Source organism: Cyprinus carpio, chromosome A6, assembly GCF_018340385.1.
Source record: "Cyprinus carpio isolate SPL01 chromosome A6, ASM1834038v1, whole genome shotgun sequence".
In the NCBI taxonomy this organism is placed as follows: Eukaryota; Metazoa; Chordata; class Actinopteri; order Cypriniformes; family Cyprinidae; genus Cyprinus; species Cyprinus carpio.
In genome coordinates, this window is record NC_056577.1 from 24579804 (window position 1) to 24598702 (window position 18899).

General features: G+C 35.6%; 2 protein-coding genes across 4 annotated transcripts in view; one reads left to right on the top strand and one right to left on the bottom strand.

Annotated features, from left to right (window-relative positions):
* On the bottom strand, positions 1–12178 carry LOC109091419 (tubulin monoglycylase TTLL3-like). Of its 3 annotated transcripts, XM_042758605.1 has the most exons (14): positions 11828–12178; positions 9626–9752; positions 9171–9244; positions 7351–7454; positions 7054–7219; positions 6118–6173; positions 5878–6006; positions 5675–5789; positions 5262–5372; positions 4996–5188; positions 4212–4360; positions 3889–4132; positions 2795–3230; positions 1–1025 (listed from the first exon to the last, which is right to left on the bottom strand). In XM_042758605.1, exons 3-14 carry the CDS (start codon positions 9187–9189, stop codon positions 420–422), a joined length of 2328 nt encoding a protein of 775 aa, XP_042614539.1. In that variant the 5' UTR covers positions 9190–9244; positions 9626–9752; positions 11828–12178; the 3' UTR covers positions 1–419. The 3 variants fall into 3 exon arrangements, with proteins under 3 accessions (XP_042614539.1, XP_042614538.1, XP_042614540.1); XM_042758604.1 differs by lacking the exon at positions 11828–12178 and having other exon boundaries at positions 9626–10353; XM_042758606.1 differs by lacking the exons at positions 7351–7454; positions 11828–12178 and having other exon boundaries at positions 9626–10353.
* The window catches only part of LOC109091420 (electroneutral sodium bicarbonate exchanger 1-like), a 23080-nt gene continuing 15335 nt past the window's right edge, over positions 11155–18899 (top strand). Inside the window, exon 1 of the mRNA XM_042758600.1 lies at positions 11155–11448. Within this exon, the coding sequence (XP_042614534.1) occupies positions 11404–11448 (45 nt within the window). The 5' untranslated portion in view covers positions 11155–11403. The remainder of the gene's footprint in view (positions 11449–18899) is intronic.

Genomic DNA, 18899 nt, shown 5'->3' on the forward strand with positions numbered 1-18899 from the left:
TTTTGTTTTTTGTTTTTTTAAACAGTCTTATAGGGATACAGTAGATTACCCAAAAAGTCCAAATTCTAAAAGCTGTTGTATGGTCAAGTGTTTATGGTGCTTTTTGGTCTTTTTGGGACCTTAACAGGCCCTGGCCAAGGTATGCTTCCATTATATGTAAAGGAACAGTCAATATTCTGCATAAGGTCTCCTTTAAAAGAAAATTCAGGTTTTAAAAAATAAATGATGACAGATTTCAAATATATATAACTAAATATGCTGTTCTCTTTCTTATTTCTGACAGCAGATTGATAAAGTATATGGGTTTGAAAGATAAACTCACAATACAACTGATACAATCTAAAACATATTCATTCCTTTTATGTCATATTACCTCACAATAATCTGTTTGAATGAAATCGTTTTCTCCAAAAGATTCCTCAGGATGACTTTGGCCCTTCTCTCTCTGTGAAAGTGTCCATGGCCCGTCTATGGTTTAGTGACAGGTATTTCTGCATGCGTAAGACTGGATAAGATATATTGACTGTGTGCATTTCGTGTTTGTAGCGACCGGAGGGGAATGCTTGTCCGGGACGTAGATTTATTACATCCAGTGATGGGGTTGGATGGTAAAGGGATGGAAGTTTGCTGCGTGTCCTGTTTGTCGGGGGGTGATCGGGCTGGGTGTGAGTGAGTGAGAGTTTTTGCGGATGAAGTTCTGCTGGGTTGGGAAGGACACAACAGGTTGAGGGTAAGACGAGTCTGTGGGGACGTTTCCTCAGTTTAGGTTGAAAGATCAAAGATTTTTCTAACGTGACTTTACGGGAGGAGAGGGTAGTCCAGGCCTTCTTTGCCTTCTCTGATTGATTCTCCTTACCAGAAATGCAATGGCTGCTTATGAGTGAAGACCTGTGACTGCTGGATTTTGATAGCGGATCAGGGTGAGACTGTATGAGAGGCTTGTAAACAGGGGCTCGAGGACGCCTGATTGAAGTCCCCTCTACAAGAAGATTCACTCCCACATACTGAGGAATTTCTACTGCTGCCTGAAGACAGAAGAAAAAAGCAAAAGGAAAAAAAAAGAAAACATATTTTGCATATAGAATATAAAGTTAGTCATTAGGACACTATTAGGACCGAAAAAGCTATTAGATTTTCTGTGACATTTTTAAGACAATTACATTTTACCCACGTTGTTTAAAATCTATACAAAAATCTATATAATAATCTATTTTAATTGTTTAAAAGCAGTTATTTAATTATCAAATGCCACCTGTCTCTATATCACCGTTTGGACTTTGTTCTCTGTATGCACTATTTCCCTGCCTGTTTGTCATCATAGATACTGATTTGATTTCTTCATTACGTTGTCATTATCACCTCATTTGTCTGTCTATTTAAGTCTTGTGTTTTCCAGTTCACCTTTAGCCTAAATCAAATGGTAATTGTTTCTCATGGGGACCTAAGCGATTTTCAACATCTACAGTGGTTAGTCTGTGAATTTATTGCCATCTGAATCCGGAATGTCTGTGTTTTTCTCTCACCACCTGCGTAAAAATCCCTGGCCGAATTACCTATTGTTTTTTGACAAACATCTGGACTGTGTGGTAATTTAACTGCCGTCTGTTTCCACATCTCCGAGTTTACAAGAAGAAATTGATTCAAAATTCACTGTTTAAATCCTTTTTGACCACTGCCGAACACCGTATGGTAACTCTTGCACTTAGCTGTAATTTGCATGCATATATACTACTGAAATGCTGGAAAGTATACAAGAACAGTATTTCATAACTGCTCCAACACAGCGAGTAAAATGCAATTGTAAATGCATTTCAACTACAGGACTTCTATTTTCAGATTTTTAAACAGGAGATTTAAATAATCAAATAATAAATAGGATATTATTAAATATGAATTAATACTTGTTATTCCAAGCATATGACATTTTATTTACAGTAGACAATCATGCGACTGAGTACGTGAGCAGCACATTCCCGGGTACGCAGGATCACAGAACTCCCTTCTCCACTGTGAATAAATCGGCATCCAAATCCATGAGTTTTATAACTGAGGTGCCATGTAAATTTATTTTTTACAAATGTCCACATTAGTAACAATTACCATCCAAACAGAACTTTTGTCTGGTACAGTCAGTGTATGGTTGTGCTTCTTCATTTGCTAGTGTGTGGATTTACTTATGGATTTATTAAAGACTGTCTGAACCTTTGTTTTTTCTTTTGCGTGTGTGTGTTTCTGCCTGTTGTTATACCACCAAAAGTTTGTATTTTGATTTTCTTTTTTATTTTTTTTAAATATTAATATTTTAATTCAGAAAGGACACTTTAAATTGATAAAGTGACAGCAAAGATATTGTTACAAAAATATATTTATATTTCAAATAAACACTGTTCTTTTAAAATTTTTAATTATCAGAGAATCCTGAAAAAATATATCATGGTTTCCACAAAAATATTAACCAGCACAACTATTTTCAAATGTTAATAATATCAAGAAATCATAAAATCATATTAGAAAGATTTCTCATATTAGAATGGTTGCTGAAAATTCAGCTTTTATCACCACAGGAATAAATTACAGCACATTAATTCATTTTATATATATTAAAACAGAAAACAGATATTTTAAATTGCAATAATACTTTACAGTTTTACTGTACTGTATTTTGATCAAATAAATGCAACCTTGGTGAGCATAAGAACCATAAAAATAATCTCACTGACCTCAAATGTTTGATGAGCAGTATACAGTATATGTTAGTTTTAATTTTTGACATCATGACATTCTGCACGTGTACCTGTTTGTATATTAGTTGAAAGCCGCCAGTGTGAGTGTTGCGGTCACATTGTCGATCCAGCACCACCCGCAAAGTGTCTTCTTGTACAGCGGGGCAGAGTCGAGCTGTGACTCCTGTGGAGGGTGCCATGGTGGGGCTGGCATTGATCTCCAAAAGCCAAGGTCGCAAATCCCGTCCCAGCATAAAGTCAGCTCCATAAAGCTCAAAACTGGCTTTGCGAGGTTCCACACTGTCCTGCGCAGTCAAGAGAGTTTGGATAACAGCCTTCTGCATACCTGGAACCACCACACTTTCCCACAGGTCATCTCGGCCTGAAGCAGCCAACCAGGAGCGGAACTGTGAACATGACCACATGCACTCAGCAGGTAAAGAAGGATTACGATCTGGGCTTGGTTGAAAGTGCTTCTGGATGGAGTTGTTGCAAAGATGTACAGAACTGAGGGTGGAAAGTAAAAAAAAAAAAAAAAAGATTAATTGAAGCCTAATAAATAATCTCTCTTAAAGGAATAGTTCAACCTGAAAATGGAAATTCTTTCCACATTTACTCACCCTCATTTTGTTCCAAATCTATATAACTTTGTTTCTTCTGTAGAACACAAAAGTAGATATTTTCAAGAATTTCAACATATTTTGGCCTTACACCGTTTCCACACTACACCATGCCGCAATAGCTAAAGGCTGTCTACACCTGACGCGACAAAGCGACCATTCCAATCATTTGGATTTTATGTCAGTATGTAATAAATAGAATAAGGGATCAGTTTACTTTTGGGGATTTGTCGTGTCGCATTGTGCTGTGCCACGCCGCATCCAGTGTAGACAGCATGATTAATTATAATGAGTTCTATTGTATTTTGTCAGATCATGTCACGCCACACTGCGCCACTCGAATCTGGTGTAGACACGGTGTTACAATGAAAGCCAGTGGGGTCCAAAACAACATTGACTTTCACTGTATGGACAAAAAAAATTCTAAATATCTTTTGTTGTGCTTTACAGAAAAAAAGTCATAGAAGTTTTTAATGACTATGTCCAGTAAATGTTTTCATTTTTGGGTGAACTATCCCTGTAATGTTTGGCATTTGTTTTCTTACCTGTCCAATGTATGAGTGGAGTAAGGCTGGGTAGAAAAACGAAGGTAGCACTCACGGTAGAACCACACAGTAAGTGGGTTCCAGTCTGTGACCAGGAACCACTGTCTTACATCAAACTTAGTGTCATGCACGAGGAGAGGCCGCTCCAAGTACTTCTGCACCACCCACTTACTGTCATTCATGATGCCATGGTCTGCATCTACTAAACTCATTATCTCATCCAGCTTGTTCATGCACATTATACCTACAACAGTATAGTCAATAGTAAATTAAATAGTTTTGCTGTATTTTTACACCACTTTCTTCAGTCTTCACAAACTCACCTCTGCCTCGTGACTTGGCCCCGGGTTTAATGATCCAGATGTTGCAGAGTCCATCAGTCTCCATCTGAGGGCAAAAACAACGCATCTGCTCCAACATGCATTTACAACGCTCCACATAATCTTCACAGCCCTCTATCGTCAGTCCTTTACTGCAAAGGAAAAAAACAAGAAAGCTTTATACCTAATCTACAGAGCCCTTAAATGAACATGGTGATTAGAAAAAAAAAGAAAAAAATGTGAGGAAATATTACATTTCAATGCTTTTGTACTCTTTCATAAAACTTTTGCACTTCCTCAAGAAACTTTACATTAACTCACAAAACTTTTGTGTTGCCTGAGAATCTTAGTGTTTGCTTGCAAAACTTTTGTGATGGAAATAATAAGGTGTGAGGAAATATATACTGCATATATTAATACTTTTGTGAGTGAATGCAAAATTTCTCAGTGGAACGAGAAATTATTTTGTGAATACAAATGCAATGAAATATAATAATTATTTATCCTACTTAATCTTTATTATTTTATTATGACTGGACAGTCCAATAAAGTGGTGTTCAATTTCTGAACACCACTGTTGACATACAACTGTGTACAAATTCTGTAATTTATCTAATGTTAGAAAGTTGCATACATTTGGAATGAGACAGTTTTGCAGCTTAGTTTTATTTCATGATTTTCATCATAGAATTTCAGCCCTGAAACTTTTAAAGAAACTTTTAAGATATTTTTTTCATGATATATTAAGTACACTATAAATGATAATAATAAAAACAATCATACTCACTGAATAACTAAATAATAATTCTGAAGAAACACCTTCCACTGTTGCTCTGAGAGGGTAGGGGTTGTTTCCAAAGTCATGTCTATGTCACAGTGTTCTAAACTGTTCATATACTCCTCACATACATGCAATGCATTGTCAATTATCGAGCTTCCAACCCTCTGTTTGGCATGCTGTTTACGAGGCTTGCTCAGACCTACAAAGGAGGGAAGATATGTGAATATGTTTGAGTTCTAATGTGGGTTTGTGTGTGTTAGTGTGTGTCATACCATGAGATTTAGCATCATGCACCTTTCTGGTTCTCTCCCACTCTGAATCCCCTGCATACTTCTCCAAAACATACATCAGTAGACTTGTGCATGCAGTCCGTCTAAAGTCCTCTGTAAAGAAACAGGACAAAATTAATTTCTTTAGGAGGATCTGGTCTGATAACAGAAATAATGCAGGTTTAATGCATGGAAAGGGCAACTCATGAACAGTTACAGACATCATATTTCATAATTGTCCCTGTGAGCAACACATTTAACCCCAGGTTACCCCAGTGATAATAACAGTTCACATGGTGTTTTTGGGGAACATCAGTTTGTGGGAAAATAATCACCTGTTAAATGAAAAGAAACCAAGCAGCCAATAGGGGACATTAAAGCAAGGACACAGTATTTTCCAGATTAAGAGTACTGACCAATAAAAGCATGTTTATCATCCTCCGCCCCCAGTCTGTAGCAGCGTGGGAAGAATGTATCGGGATCTGCTGCATCAAACCACTGCAGATTTCTCAAACTCATACACAAACCAACCTGAAAAAGACAGGTAATGAGTACATTTTAATATACTGTAGAGGAATTTCAGCTTCAATGGCTCTGTTTGTCGAAATTAGTGATGAACCTTGGTGGTGAAAGATCCTGCCTTTGCGTAATGATTGGTCATCTGGTCTTTACGTAAAGACCGACAGTCGACTGAATCCCTCCTTGTTGTCCAGTAGAAATATGCCGTCTCATTGCGAACCAACCGTGACTAGGGATTTAAAATAAGAATCAGAGGCTGTCCACAGTTGACAAATCGCATCTTAATATCCAGCTGCTATGGCAACTATCTGAAATGGAATTCTACAGTTTCTAAACGTACCATTAGGTCATACAGATCATCTGCCTCATCGTCCCTCTCTACCTCCTCTCCAAAGTCTGCAAAAAGAAACAGAGAAGGTGATGAGACAGTAGTCAAGGGACAGAAAGCGTGATCTATGTTGGTGACATCTGTTTGTTGGAATGAGTGGTGTCAGGTTAGCTACTCAAACTATCATAGTGAGTTTTAGATTACAGTGGGTCATTAACTAAACAGTTACACAGGATGCTCCAAGCGTAGCATTTACAGTATACTTCACACACACACACACACACACACACACACACACACATTTACACTATTGTTTAAAAATTTGGGGTTGGTAAGAAAAATACACTAAAAACTGCATTATTTTGAAATATTATTTAAATGAATTGTTTTCTATTTTAATATATTTTAATTTGAAATGTATTCCTGTGATGGTAAGGCTTAATTTTCAGCAGCCATTACTACTACTCTTCAGTGTCTCATGTTGTGCTGCTTAAAATGTTTATCAAAACCTTCATTTTTTCAGGATTCTCTGATGAATAGAAAGTTCAAACAAACACATTTATTTGAAATAGATATATTTTGTAACATTTTAAATGTCTGTCAATTGTGATCAGTTTAATGTGTCCTTGCTAAATTGCAGAGATACCATACCCATCTGTTTTATTATAATTACTTTCAGCGGGTAGAATCAGGGAATCTAAATGTCTTGCTGGTTGGCAAAAGTGTGCTAGACAAAGTTGAATATAGCTACAGCTATTTTCCTTTTTTACATTTTAAAACTTCCCCTGACATGCCCAACAGAATGTTGTGTCAGTAACTAACTTCTGGGTACAATTTTATCCCCTGTGTATAGCTGACTTGCACACACACAGAAACCGACCAGCCTTATCAAGTGTCTATGCAGTGTGATGGAAAGGGTCTAATCTTAGTTCTGTCAGATACTCTCACCATCATCATCACTGCTGTCACCCTCATCTGTGGCTTCTGTTTCAAGATCATGACGACGAGGCCGTGGGACAGACGGCCGTGGTAGCCGTCGCTCCACCCATCCTCTTGCACGTAGGCCTGCACGGATTACAGGATATGGACCTTGCACAGAGAACACTTTCTTCTCCTACATGAGAAGCAACAAAATAGACAGTGCATGTTCAATGAGATCTCAATGTCATCACAATTATTTAAAATAATTTGCCGTTCTTCTATGCACTACTTCTATATGATTCCTTAGGATTTTAGAAGCCTAACCTTTATTGCCTTGTCCACTAGACTCTTAGCTGTCTTTAGTCTGTCTCCATTAATCAGAGGCAGATTTACATAATTACAGCGACCTCTTCCTTCCAAGGGTGGCACTGTGACATACAGCAAATAGAAATGCTTTACAAAAAATAAATAAATAAATAGCAGAGTTTATCTTGTGTGTGTACATTTGACAATAGTTGTGTATGCCAGAGTTTTCAAAATGCCTTCACAAATATCATGAAAATCAACTTATAAAAATATTATCTGAAAGACTCAACTAGCCAAATCACATTTTGAATTCATGTCAAGGTTTTTTTTTTTTTGTTTTTTTTTAGTATAAAAAATAATGAGATTATGAGAGTTTCTCACTGATATCTACCATTCAAAAGTTTTTTACTGTCTTTGAAAGACATCTCTTATGCTTACCAAGGAAATATTTATTTGATAAAAAAATTCAGTAAAAACTGCAGAACCAGAAAAAAAGCTTTGTGAATTTTGCACTTTTTTCATGTCATTATATTGTTTAGAGCTTAAGGAAAATTTTTAATTTTTTTGAAAAATTATATTTTATTCATATTTTATGCCATGGAGGACACCAGGACTCAGTTTTTCTAAAAAAATAAAATGACACAAATAGACATGAAAAGGCAAAAACAATCAATTTTTAGGTTTCAGGATATTCTCAACTATGATATAAAATATATAAAAAAAATGATTTGATATACCATTTTACTTTATGCAATATGTGTGTAAAATTTCCATAAACTGGTTTTCCCATTAAGCACAATGTTATCTATACACTGTCCCTAATTTGCATATTAATGTGCTGTTGGGACAGCATATTGAAAAAATAAGTGTAATAATGGAAGTAGTAATTGGTCAGATTTTCATATCTTATATTTCATAAGAACATTGATACATAATTTATTTTCCTATTCATTTGTTATGTCTCCCAAAATGTCCTCTACAGTGGAAATGTATGAAATCAATATCCTGTTTCATAACAGGAACTCATATTTTGATTTTAAACCCCATAAAATTTTTCTGAGATGTTGATTTATGACAAACAATTTGAAAATTAATCAGATTTAAATGATAATTACAAAATATTATCATATTTCCATTTATCACCAAATTAATGTCAGCCATTTTTAAAAGACCATGCAGAGGGAGCGATCATGGAGAAACTTCCAAACATGTGGTATCTCTGAAAAGGCCTGAATGTGCTCTTTACAGGACATCCAGACTTAACACTGTGACATGGGAGGTCTCAGAGAAATTCACTAAAATATAATGTCCACTACAGAGACAAAAACTCCATAGCTAGGTCTCAGGAGGATATTGTGAAATAGTATCAGAATTTAAAAAAAGGTTTTTTTTTTTTTTTTTTTTTATCTTGATATATTTAACATGTTCATTTATAGATGTGATAGTAAAGCTTCAAAAATCATTATAATATGCTGATTTGGTGCTCAAGAGACATTTCTTATTATTATCAATGTTGAAAACTTGTGCTGCTTAAGAATTTTATGAAAATTGTTATGCATTAAGGATACTAAGATGAATAGCAAATTTAAAAGAACAGCATTTATTTGAAATACTAATATTTTGTAACATTATAAATGTATTTACTGTCACTTGCGAAATTAAAGTATTCATTTCTTTAAATAAATTCTTGATGACACCAAACTTATGAATGGTACTGTAGCTTCTAAGGTTCTGCCTGTGTCTATATTAGGTAACATCAGGAGACATCAAAGAAAATATAGGGACATAAAAAATGACTAGTGAAGAAGTGGTAAAAGGGTGTATGCTGTATACTGTACCTTGCATATGTTGGTGCATGTTTGATTTAACTCTTGCATCACTCACAAAATGGATCAATCTTTCCCTTTTTAACCTAAAGGTCAAAGTAAGATGAATTTAATGCACATTGTTCACGCTTTAACTCTCTCTCACACAAATACATATTAAAGGCGGTCTCGGTCTCATATCTGATAACCAAGATACAATGCATCAATAGTTGAACACTGTAATTTATGATTGCCTGGAAACGGCTTTACACAGAGGCTCAGATTCAACACAAAACAATTCTATGCACATCCCTGCATAGTACAAAGTACAACTGTACCGAGTAACGTTAAATAAAGAATCACAATAGTTAATTTAAAACTTATTTCACTCGTTTATAGATCCACTTGACATCATAAAACTTAAAAAATAACAAAAACACATGGAGTTCACGACCATATTGATTTTCAGTTTCGCTGAGCAAACTCACCTGGATTGCGACGTTCACCTCTGGATTTGACACCCGCCAGAAGCCGTCTGTTGAAATCGATAAGGTCACCGGTGCGGCCAGCCAGCCCGGTAGAGCCGCGGAGAACCGCTCGTTCAGCGCACGCGTACTGCACACATTCCAGCACCAGCTTGCTGTTTACATCACCCTTAACAACTGTTTCCTGGAAACGGATGACGCCGGGCAAACCAGGCGGAACGCGCAACGCAACAGTTGCACTCTGAAGAATTCACTATCTAACATTCACATAATGAACACTGGATACTGAATATTCATTATCTTGTTATGAAATGTTCTATTTATTATACTCCTTTGGCTCCATTACATTAAAGACATACAGGCTTTTGAATTATTATGCACATTAGCGCTAGTTTCAGAAACGTCAGGAGGGCTGAGTATAACATCTTATTCATTATAGCGATCTCCCCAGACGGCACAATAATAACAATTAGCCTAGCTAACATGAATGGGCGAATGATATTTTGTCTAATAAACGTGTCCTAATCAGTCGCTTTGAAAGGCACTTGAATTATTTAATGTTCCATAACATATTGATGATGTTTTTTTTTTTTTTTTTTTTTGTGATTACCTGTCCTTTTGGAATGAAGTCATGTAAAACTGCCTGTAAAGCCACTAGATGGCAATGTTTGCTACAGTTTAAAGAAATGTTATAACTCAGGATTATGAGTTGGATGTTCTTAGTTTAGGCTACCCTTACCAAAAAGTAGTATACTTCAAGTTTATTTTATTAAGTATACTTAAGTAAAGTTCAAGTATATTTTGACTTTTTGTAAGTATAAGTCAAGTATACTTAATTGTCATTATAAGTATATATCTTAGAAGTACATAAAGCCCATTTCTGAGAAGTACATAAAAAGTAAACTAAAAGTATACTTTCCTATTTTTTAGTTTAAAATAAGTATACTAATAGCACACTTGAATAAACTTCTTTTTCGTAAGGGTACACTTCATGTGAAACGGGAATTTAAAACACCATGGTGCTATATGTCTTAACATATATTTCTTATGGCTGGCTGAGAGAAAACAATTAGGCTACTAAATTATTTTTAATTTTTTATTTAATTAAGCAATATAAATGATTTTACGTATATGTACACATATCTGTAGCACAACAATAACTGAAGTGAATAAAATTTCAGCGAGTAGCTTGATAATGACGTTTATTCATGCACTTATCACAAAAATAAAACCGCTGTTCACTAATCACTAATAAATTACAGCATGTGTGGCTTTGAAAGTAGTTAGTCACTATCATGATTTTTCTCTAATAACTGTAGTACTTAGCGTATCGTATACAGCATGGCCTTATGCAGACATCACTTGAGATGTTACTCACATTATTTCCGCTCTCAATAATTACAGAACCTCTAAACTATTTCTGGCACTTTCCTGTATAGGCGCAATCAATCAAGCATCAATCGAATTACAGCTTCAGCAACAGTCTCGTTTCGGGCTCTCTGATTGGCTGAACTACATATGATGCTGCCACAGTCAGTACTTCTTTCCATGTCCTGGAGAGCGCGCGTGCCTGACAACAGCATTAAAGTATAGACAGGGCGAATGCGCGTGCAGATCTCAATGTTAGTTTGACACAGGATAAACAGTACTTCATGCCTCCCGCTCTAACCGCGTATGCATCAAGTGATCTGGAGTTTCTCTACAGGAACTGCTAATCTGATCCGCGTCTTTCTGTGGAAGCTGGAATCGACGCACCTGACTGCTTTAAAACGGAGTTAACCATGCCTGCCGAGAACAGCGACCAGGAGAGCATGCTGAGCTATCAGGTAGTTAACACGACGCATACGTATGTGTTTATTGCATTAGCTGATAAGTCTTGTTTATTCGTTTTATTTTTATTTCTCGAGTAACTTAGAATAAGACATCTGCTGTAGTAAACAGTATGTAGCTAATGTGCCATATTATGTCATAAATCACCATCTATATAAGATTTTACAAACACATAAAATACGAAACACAAACACATCCGGGCGCCCCATTAGTGCAGGGATCAATAGTACTGTGTGTTCCCTCTCGCCCCCATTGCCACAAAATATCTTATCGACGCTGCACTTTCGGTCTATAAATGCATCCCGTTAAAAGCGGACCGTTCCTATTTCTTCAATGCCTGCGACTCAAACAGATTCTTATGCTTTATTAGCCTACCTTAATTTGTGCTCCTCGCATGGATGTGTGTTATTGCTACAGGCACGTGCAGTAGCCGTATTCTCATTGACAGGGACAACAGCTCTCTTCATTCGTTTATTAGCTGCCTCACTGACTGCGTGCTTGCCGGTATTGCAGTGTCTTGTCAAGGCTGATGGGCGTTCTTGCAGAGGGATCCGCACTGTCGTTTTGTAATGGGTTTAGTGTGGAAGCGCGAGATAGAAATAGCGCATAATGTATAATTTACTATCTATTACACTAATGCTTCAAGAGGGTGCCCGTTACGCCATGAATTGGTTTGGAAATGAAAGCTTTTAGCATTTGATGGTGTTGTAGCAATAGGATTATTGTGCAAAACATGGCTTCCCTTGGGGAGCGCGTACTGTCAGTGTACCCCGTTACCCTCAAATGACCTTGACGCCATCCTCTCTTACTGAGGGTACTTCTTGACTGCAACAGCGATATTGGTGCAGTTTTTCAGCGCCAAAGTAAACGCTGATTGCTGGTGTAAAATGCTTGTAGCTTATCATTTGACATGTTAGTAACCTAACTCCTGGCTCTTTTGAGTACTGCTTCCTGTCATTAAGGCTATGAAAGGATCAATTCACCCCATAAAAAAAAAAAAAATCTTCTACTCACCCTCTTGTCGTTGACCTATCTTGACTTTATTTAATCTGTGAACACAAAAAGAGAAATTATTAGTAACAGTCTGGTGACTCTTGTACATTACAACTAACGGTTTTGAACTTGAGCTTTAAAGGAATAGCTCACCCAAAAAATCATCCATAAATTACCATCCAAGATGCAAATTAATTTTATTTTTCATCTGAACAGATTTAGAAAAATGTAGCAAATTTAGACCGATCAATGGATCCTCTGCAGTGAATGGGTGCCATCAGAACGAGAGTTCAAACAGCTAATAAAAACATCACAATAATCAACAATTAATCCATATGACTCCAGTCCAATGATTGTATTGTGAAGTAAAAAGCTGCATGTTTTTAATAAACAAATCCATCATTAAGATGTTTTTAACTTAAACTGTTCCTTCCGTCTTAAATACATGTCCTCATAATATTGCTTTATCTAGTGAAAAAGTCATCTCATCTGAATCAGGAGAGAAATACACATAGCTCACTCACTGTTTACAGTGGAAAACAGTCCAAAACAAATATGTTTGTGGGTTTTGATGTGAGAGGACAGCTGAACGGACTTCTTCACTGGAAGTGTTATTATGAATTATGGAAAGTTAACATTAAAATGCCTTTTCGGTTCATAAGACCTTAACTGACGGACTAGATTTGTGTGGATTATTTGTGATTACTATGTGATGTTTTTAACAGCTGTTTGTACTCTCATTCTGACGGCACCCATTCACTGCAGGGGATCCATTTGTGAGTAAGTGATGTAATGCTAAATTCCTCCAAATCTGTTCCATGAAGAAACAAACTTACCGACATCTTAAACTATTCATGTAAAGCTAAAAAAAAGATGCAAAAGTTTAATAAAAGCCAACCATATATTTGTCTTCTGAATCCATGAAATGGCTTTGTGTGAGTGACAAACAGACCAAACAGTCATTATTCACTGATTATTTTCCACTCAAATGGGTTGTTAACAACTACAGCTATCATTGAGTAAACTGGAGAACCAGATCAATCCACTCCATGAACAAGTCATTCAGTGCATAAACAGAATCATTGATAAGATCTGACTCAAAAGAACATTTGTTCATGAATTGTGCATTGCAGCTTCTCTCATGAATGCGCCAAGGGAAGTTACAGTGATGGTCAAGATTTTGAGGGAATATAGTGATAGTCAAGAATTTGACTTAACATTTGAAAAAAATTTTTTGGAATATATACAGTATAGCACTCAAGCAATATTAATTACTTTGACAACATTTACATTTTTGGGTGAATTATTCTGTTTATAATTTCTGCTTGAGGGATTCACTATCTATGAAAAATAACATTATGAGAATTAAATAGAGTTTAGGTACTTCTAAACATATATGAGAAAACTTTATCATCAAGTGGATAGTGATTGTGCAGAGAAGGGGCATATGTAAAGCCTCTCTTTGTCAGAGAAACCAATCAATAGTTTTTCCATTTGTTGAGAAATGTGTGTTTACATAAACACTCTCAGTAGAGAGAGTGAATGTGATGGAACCACAGAACTGTCTGCCTCCCTTTTCCACACTTCTGTCTTGGCTCAATATGTTCATTACATTAATGGCGCCTGACACTTTTCATTTCAACCCAGATTTCATTTCATACCTTGGTTGTTTTTCTAGTCAAATACTGTCTCTCTATCTAGGATGATCCTGAGAGGTTTCATTTAATACATTACAAGATCATTCTGATCAAATATTTAGCATTTATTTATATTTATAAGAGTTTTAAAACATTGTTTTGTGTGTTGAGCACTAATAAGCTAAATTTACTAAAAAGATCCTCTTCATTTATGATGAAATTACAACATGTTCATATTCAATAAACATTGCCCATTTTGCAAAGATATTACTGCATACATTTTATTGTACATCTGTGGGGAAAATGGGTGAAATATATTTTCATATCTCATTCTATTCAGGGCCTTTATATTAATTACATGTAAGAAAAACATCAACAGTGTTCTGGCTTAGAGAGTCATCACCTATAATGTTCTTCATTTTGTAATCACTATCTGTCTGACGCTGTGCTCTTTTCATGCCTTTCACTTGTTTCTGACTGTCATTTTGAAACAGGTTTCAGAGAGCATAAATAGTTTCACAAGGTACAAGGTATATTATTAACAATTAACATGGTATCATGTCCAAAACATGGTAATACCATGGTATTTTTTATTACTGCTGCATGAACAAGTACTCATACACCCACACTGTTTTTTTTTAAAGGGGTCATATGATGCGATTTCAAATTTTGCTTTCTCTTTGGAGTGTTACAAGCTCTTGGTGAATAAACAAGATCTGTAAAGCTGCAAAGACTAAAGTCTCAAATCCAAAGAGATATTCTTTATAAAAGTTATGACTCGTCCACACCCCCTGAAACGGCTCGTTCTAACACGCCCCCACAGTTCTACGTCAGTATGTGGGAAGATTTGCATAACGCCGCCCAGATGTTCACGCAAAGAAAGAAGGCGTATCTTTTATTCTCGTTGTAGTATTGTTGTTGCCGCCGGCGCCATGTCGTATAGACGCTGTGTGTTTCACTGTGAAAGCGAAACTACTTTGTTTGGCCTTCCAAAAGAGGACGATATCCGCTTCGTCATGCCTGGAGCTGATCCGTGCTGGTTGTTGAGGAAATACATCAACTTTGCACTGTGGATCGCAGAATCGGCTTTCACCGTGGATGAAGCGGCTTTTCAGAGCGATGAGCTTTGTAAAAATCAACGCGTTTCAGAAGGCGGGGCATAGAGGAGAAACAATAATGTACAGTATGTGGAAAATAATGTGTTTTTTTAACCTTAAACCGCATAAACACATTTCATTACACCAAATACACAAAATAATGTTCTTTATAGTAGCATCATATGACCCCTTTAGGAAAACCTTGTTTGTTTTGAAAGTAAAACGCAAAAAATTATCACACACAACATTCATACAAATGCACTTAAGGTAACATGCAAACCGATCCTTATTTTTAATTTTAAATATGCACCTCATGAAGGCTATGATGCCATTGTGATAGAACGGGTGAGGTAGCAATGAATAGTGAATGAGTCATTCTGCCAAGAGTAACAGGTAGTACTTCAGCTCTCTCTCTAACCACAATTCTTTATTCCAAGTCTGAATACTGCAGTGGGTGGTTTATTAAAAAATTAACAGTAATTGATAACATACACATACCCTCTATGAATAAAAACATAAAAGCATTCACTTCAGAGTTGAAATGATGTTATGGTTTTGTGCATGCCTGTGTATGTGTGTGTGTGTGTGTGTGTGTGTGTGTGTGTGTGTGCATGTGTGTGCATGTCACTGTATCTGTTCAGGCAGACGGAAGGCATCTGGAGGTGGCAGAGGTAGTGCTCTGTGTCAAGATTACTAACAGAACTGTCACAGCAATGTGCTAGAGAGCAAGCAAGAAAGAGGAAGAAGGGCAAGAAAATTGCCCATGTGACCTTTGAAGGCAAAAGGGCAATATTGATGTACTGGCAGCCAAACTGACATTGAGTGTGTAAAGCACACACTGGTAGTGACCTCCATCTAAACCATCTAATTTATTTATTAATTTTACCATCTCTTGCTCAGAGCAAAAAATAAAACATTGGTAATTGTGAGATACAATAAGAAATAAAAAATAAGAAATAAAGTGGGCCTTACAGTTACACTGTGAGAAACAAAGATATACACTACTATAGTTTGGGGTCAGAAAGAATTTAAATGTACAAGAATGCATTTATTTAATCAAAAATACAGTGCAACAGTAATTTTGTTAAATATTAATACAATAAAATAACAGTTTACTATTAAATTAATTAATACTATTAAATTAATTTAATTCGTGTTAAATTATTATTTTGAACTTCATATTTTTTGGGGAAAATTATAATTTTTTTGTTAATTGTAATATTAGAAATGTCTGTACTGTCATTATGCACAGTACTGCCATACTGTCCATCCTTGCTAAATAAAAGTATTAGTTTCTTTAAAAGCATACTGACCCCAAACCTTTGGTTTAGCGTAAATTTGCAATTGTGACAAATAAAGTTGTATTTGATATCATGTCACACTGTGGGCTTTAAAGTCAAAATTTTATCTTGCAGTTGTGATTTCATAGCTCACAACTACAAGAAAGTAACAATTAAGAAAATAACATCGTAGTTAAGGTTTCCATACAATATAGATTTGTCTTGTGTGTATGCATCTTTGATCAGGGACTGTGGAAGTGTTGCCTGGGGATAAGTAGAGGTAAGAAGAAGTCATTTTTTTGTGAGTGTAAAATCTCCCTTTGTGAGTAACACACACAGATACTGTACACACAAACGATTGCCTAGGTGACACAGGAGCAGTCTAGTCAGCTCAAGTGTTTTGTTATTATTTTAATTAAGGTATGTGTTCATGTCAGACCAATAAAGGGAGAAAGACCAGGAGAGATTGAGAGAGGAGTAGGACAACAGCAGCAGCATAGAGCAGATAATGAAAAATTCATCAACTTGTTCACATGATTAGGTCTATCACTTTCTTCTCCTTCCCCCTGGGTAAGTGTTTTAATGACAATAACTACTCAAATGATCCATAATTAGGACAACAGCGCAGTCCGAATGATAGATTGTATGGTTGTCTTGTGTCTAAGACTGTCACTTAAGTAATGATTACATAAATTACAAAATAAAACAAGTAATTAGTTAGTAATTGTTCAAAAACCAACAATTCGATTAGTGAGCTTGAGAGTTTATCTAGTCAACTTCAAATATATTTTTACTATTTTATATATATATATATATATATATATATATATATATATATATATATATATATATATATATATATATATATATATATATATATATATATATAATCCCCTTTTAGGTATAATCCCCATATTAGGTACCAATATGGACTCTTTAGGTACAAAGTTGTGCCTTTTGAAAAAGTACCACCCCAGTGACAACTTTTGTATCTTTTTTTCTGAGAGTGTACTCTGGCAAGTCCTACCATACCATCCTATTGTCTTGCAGTGCAATACATCTGGGAAGAAATATTCTTATTAAATGAGTAACAATACTTAAGGGCTTTTTAACTAATGGGTCCCCCTTTGCAAAATAACATTTTTCTTGTATTCACGCATGCACTCATTCTTCAAAAGGAAAGCAGAGGGTATGACTGTATAAAATTGATCAATTTAATTGAAAACCTCAAAACAAAATAGTAATAATTCAAAAGTAAGTTATAATTATAGTGATTTTGCATTGCAGTCATGTAACATTTATTACCTGGAAATGCAAGCTAAAATAACAATGAAATCACAGTCGGTGGTCTTATGGTTAGAGAAGCTCTGAAACTTGGCATCATTTTAAGCAACATTTCTTAAGCCTGTAATAACTGTAGTTCTGGTGGACCTTGATAGGATGCCTTAACCATAATTTTATGTTAGTGGGATGTGGGAAACAAGCTGGATGCTATTATAGTGGAAAGCTACTGTTGCTTTTGTTGTAACACACAATCTAAACTGGTGCTTTTGTTGTAACACGCAATGTGATGCATGACCTCAATGCTGATCCACACTATGACTGTCAATCAATATCTCATCAATCAAATATACTCATAAGCCTCAAGCAAAAAATACAACGGAGTATCATTTGCGCAAGAGTGAATATAGATAATTTTAAAACCAATGGGTTCATTTTCTTAAGTATATTGTTGTTGTACTGCACTATAAAGTCTGTGAGAATATTTGTGCCTTCCGTTTGGCTGTATTTTATTTTTTATTTTATTTTTTTTTTGCAGAAAATTTTCAACAGGGTTTTTATATGAATTATAGGCTTGTGCTCCTGCAGAATAAAGCTGTGATAACACACTGATGAATCATCTTTGTCATGGAAAGATAGCAGCATCCCAGTGGGATATCACACACACAAACACACACACACACAAATGTAAGGAAGGAAGTGAAGGAAGCCTAATAAATATCAGTGATCTCTGACTGTTTGTGGTAGGGGGTTACAGTACCTTTATTCACAGGCAACCACAAAGTCAGGTAAGATCTTATTCTTATATGCAACTTTGAATTAACGTATTTAATGGATTATGTGCCACTGTGCATCTATTTTGCATACATTCATAACTAAACTGCCTAGGATCATGCAATATTCATCTACATGTACTGTATTGTGTCTAACAGGTTTGCAGGGTCAAGCAGTTCATGTGCTAAATAAAATATGTATGCTCTAAAGAAAAATGTCAATACTAACTAGTGTACTTTTTATATTTGATGAAAAATATGCAAAGTATATTGTTTTAATTTGGTAATATTTTAGGTGTCTCTTTTGATTTATCGCAATTAGAGATTAAGCAGAAAGGTCAAATGATGAAAAAAAAAATCTAATATTCCTTAATCTTTTGATTAAT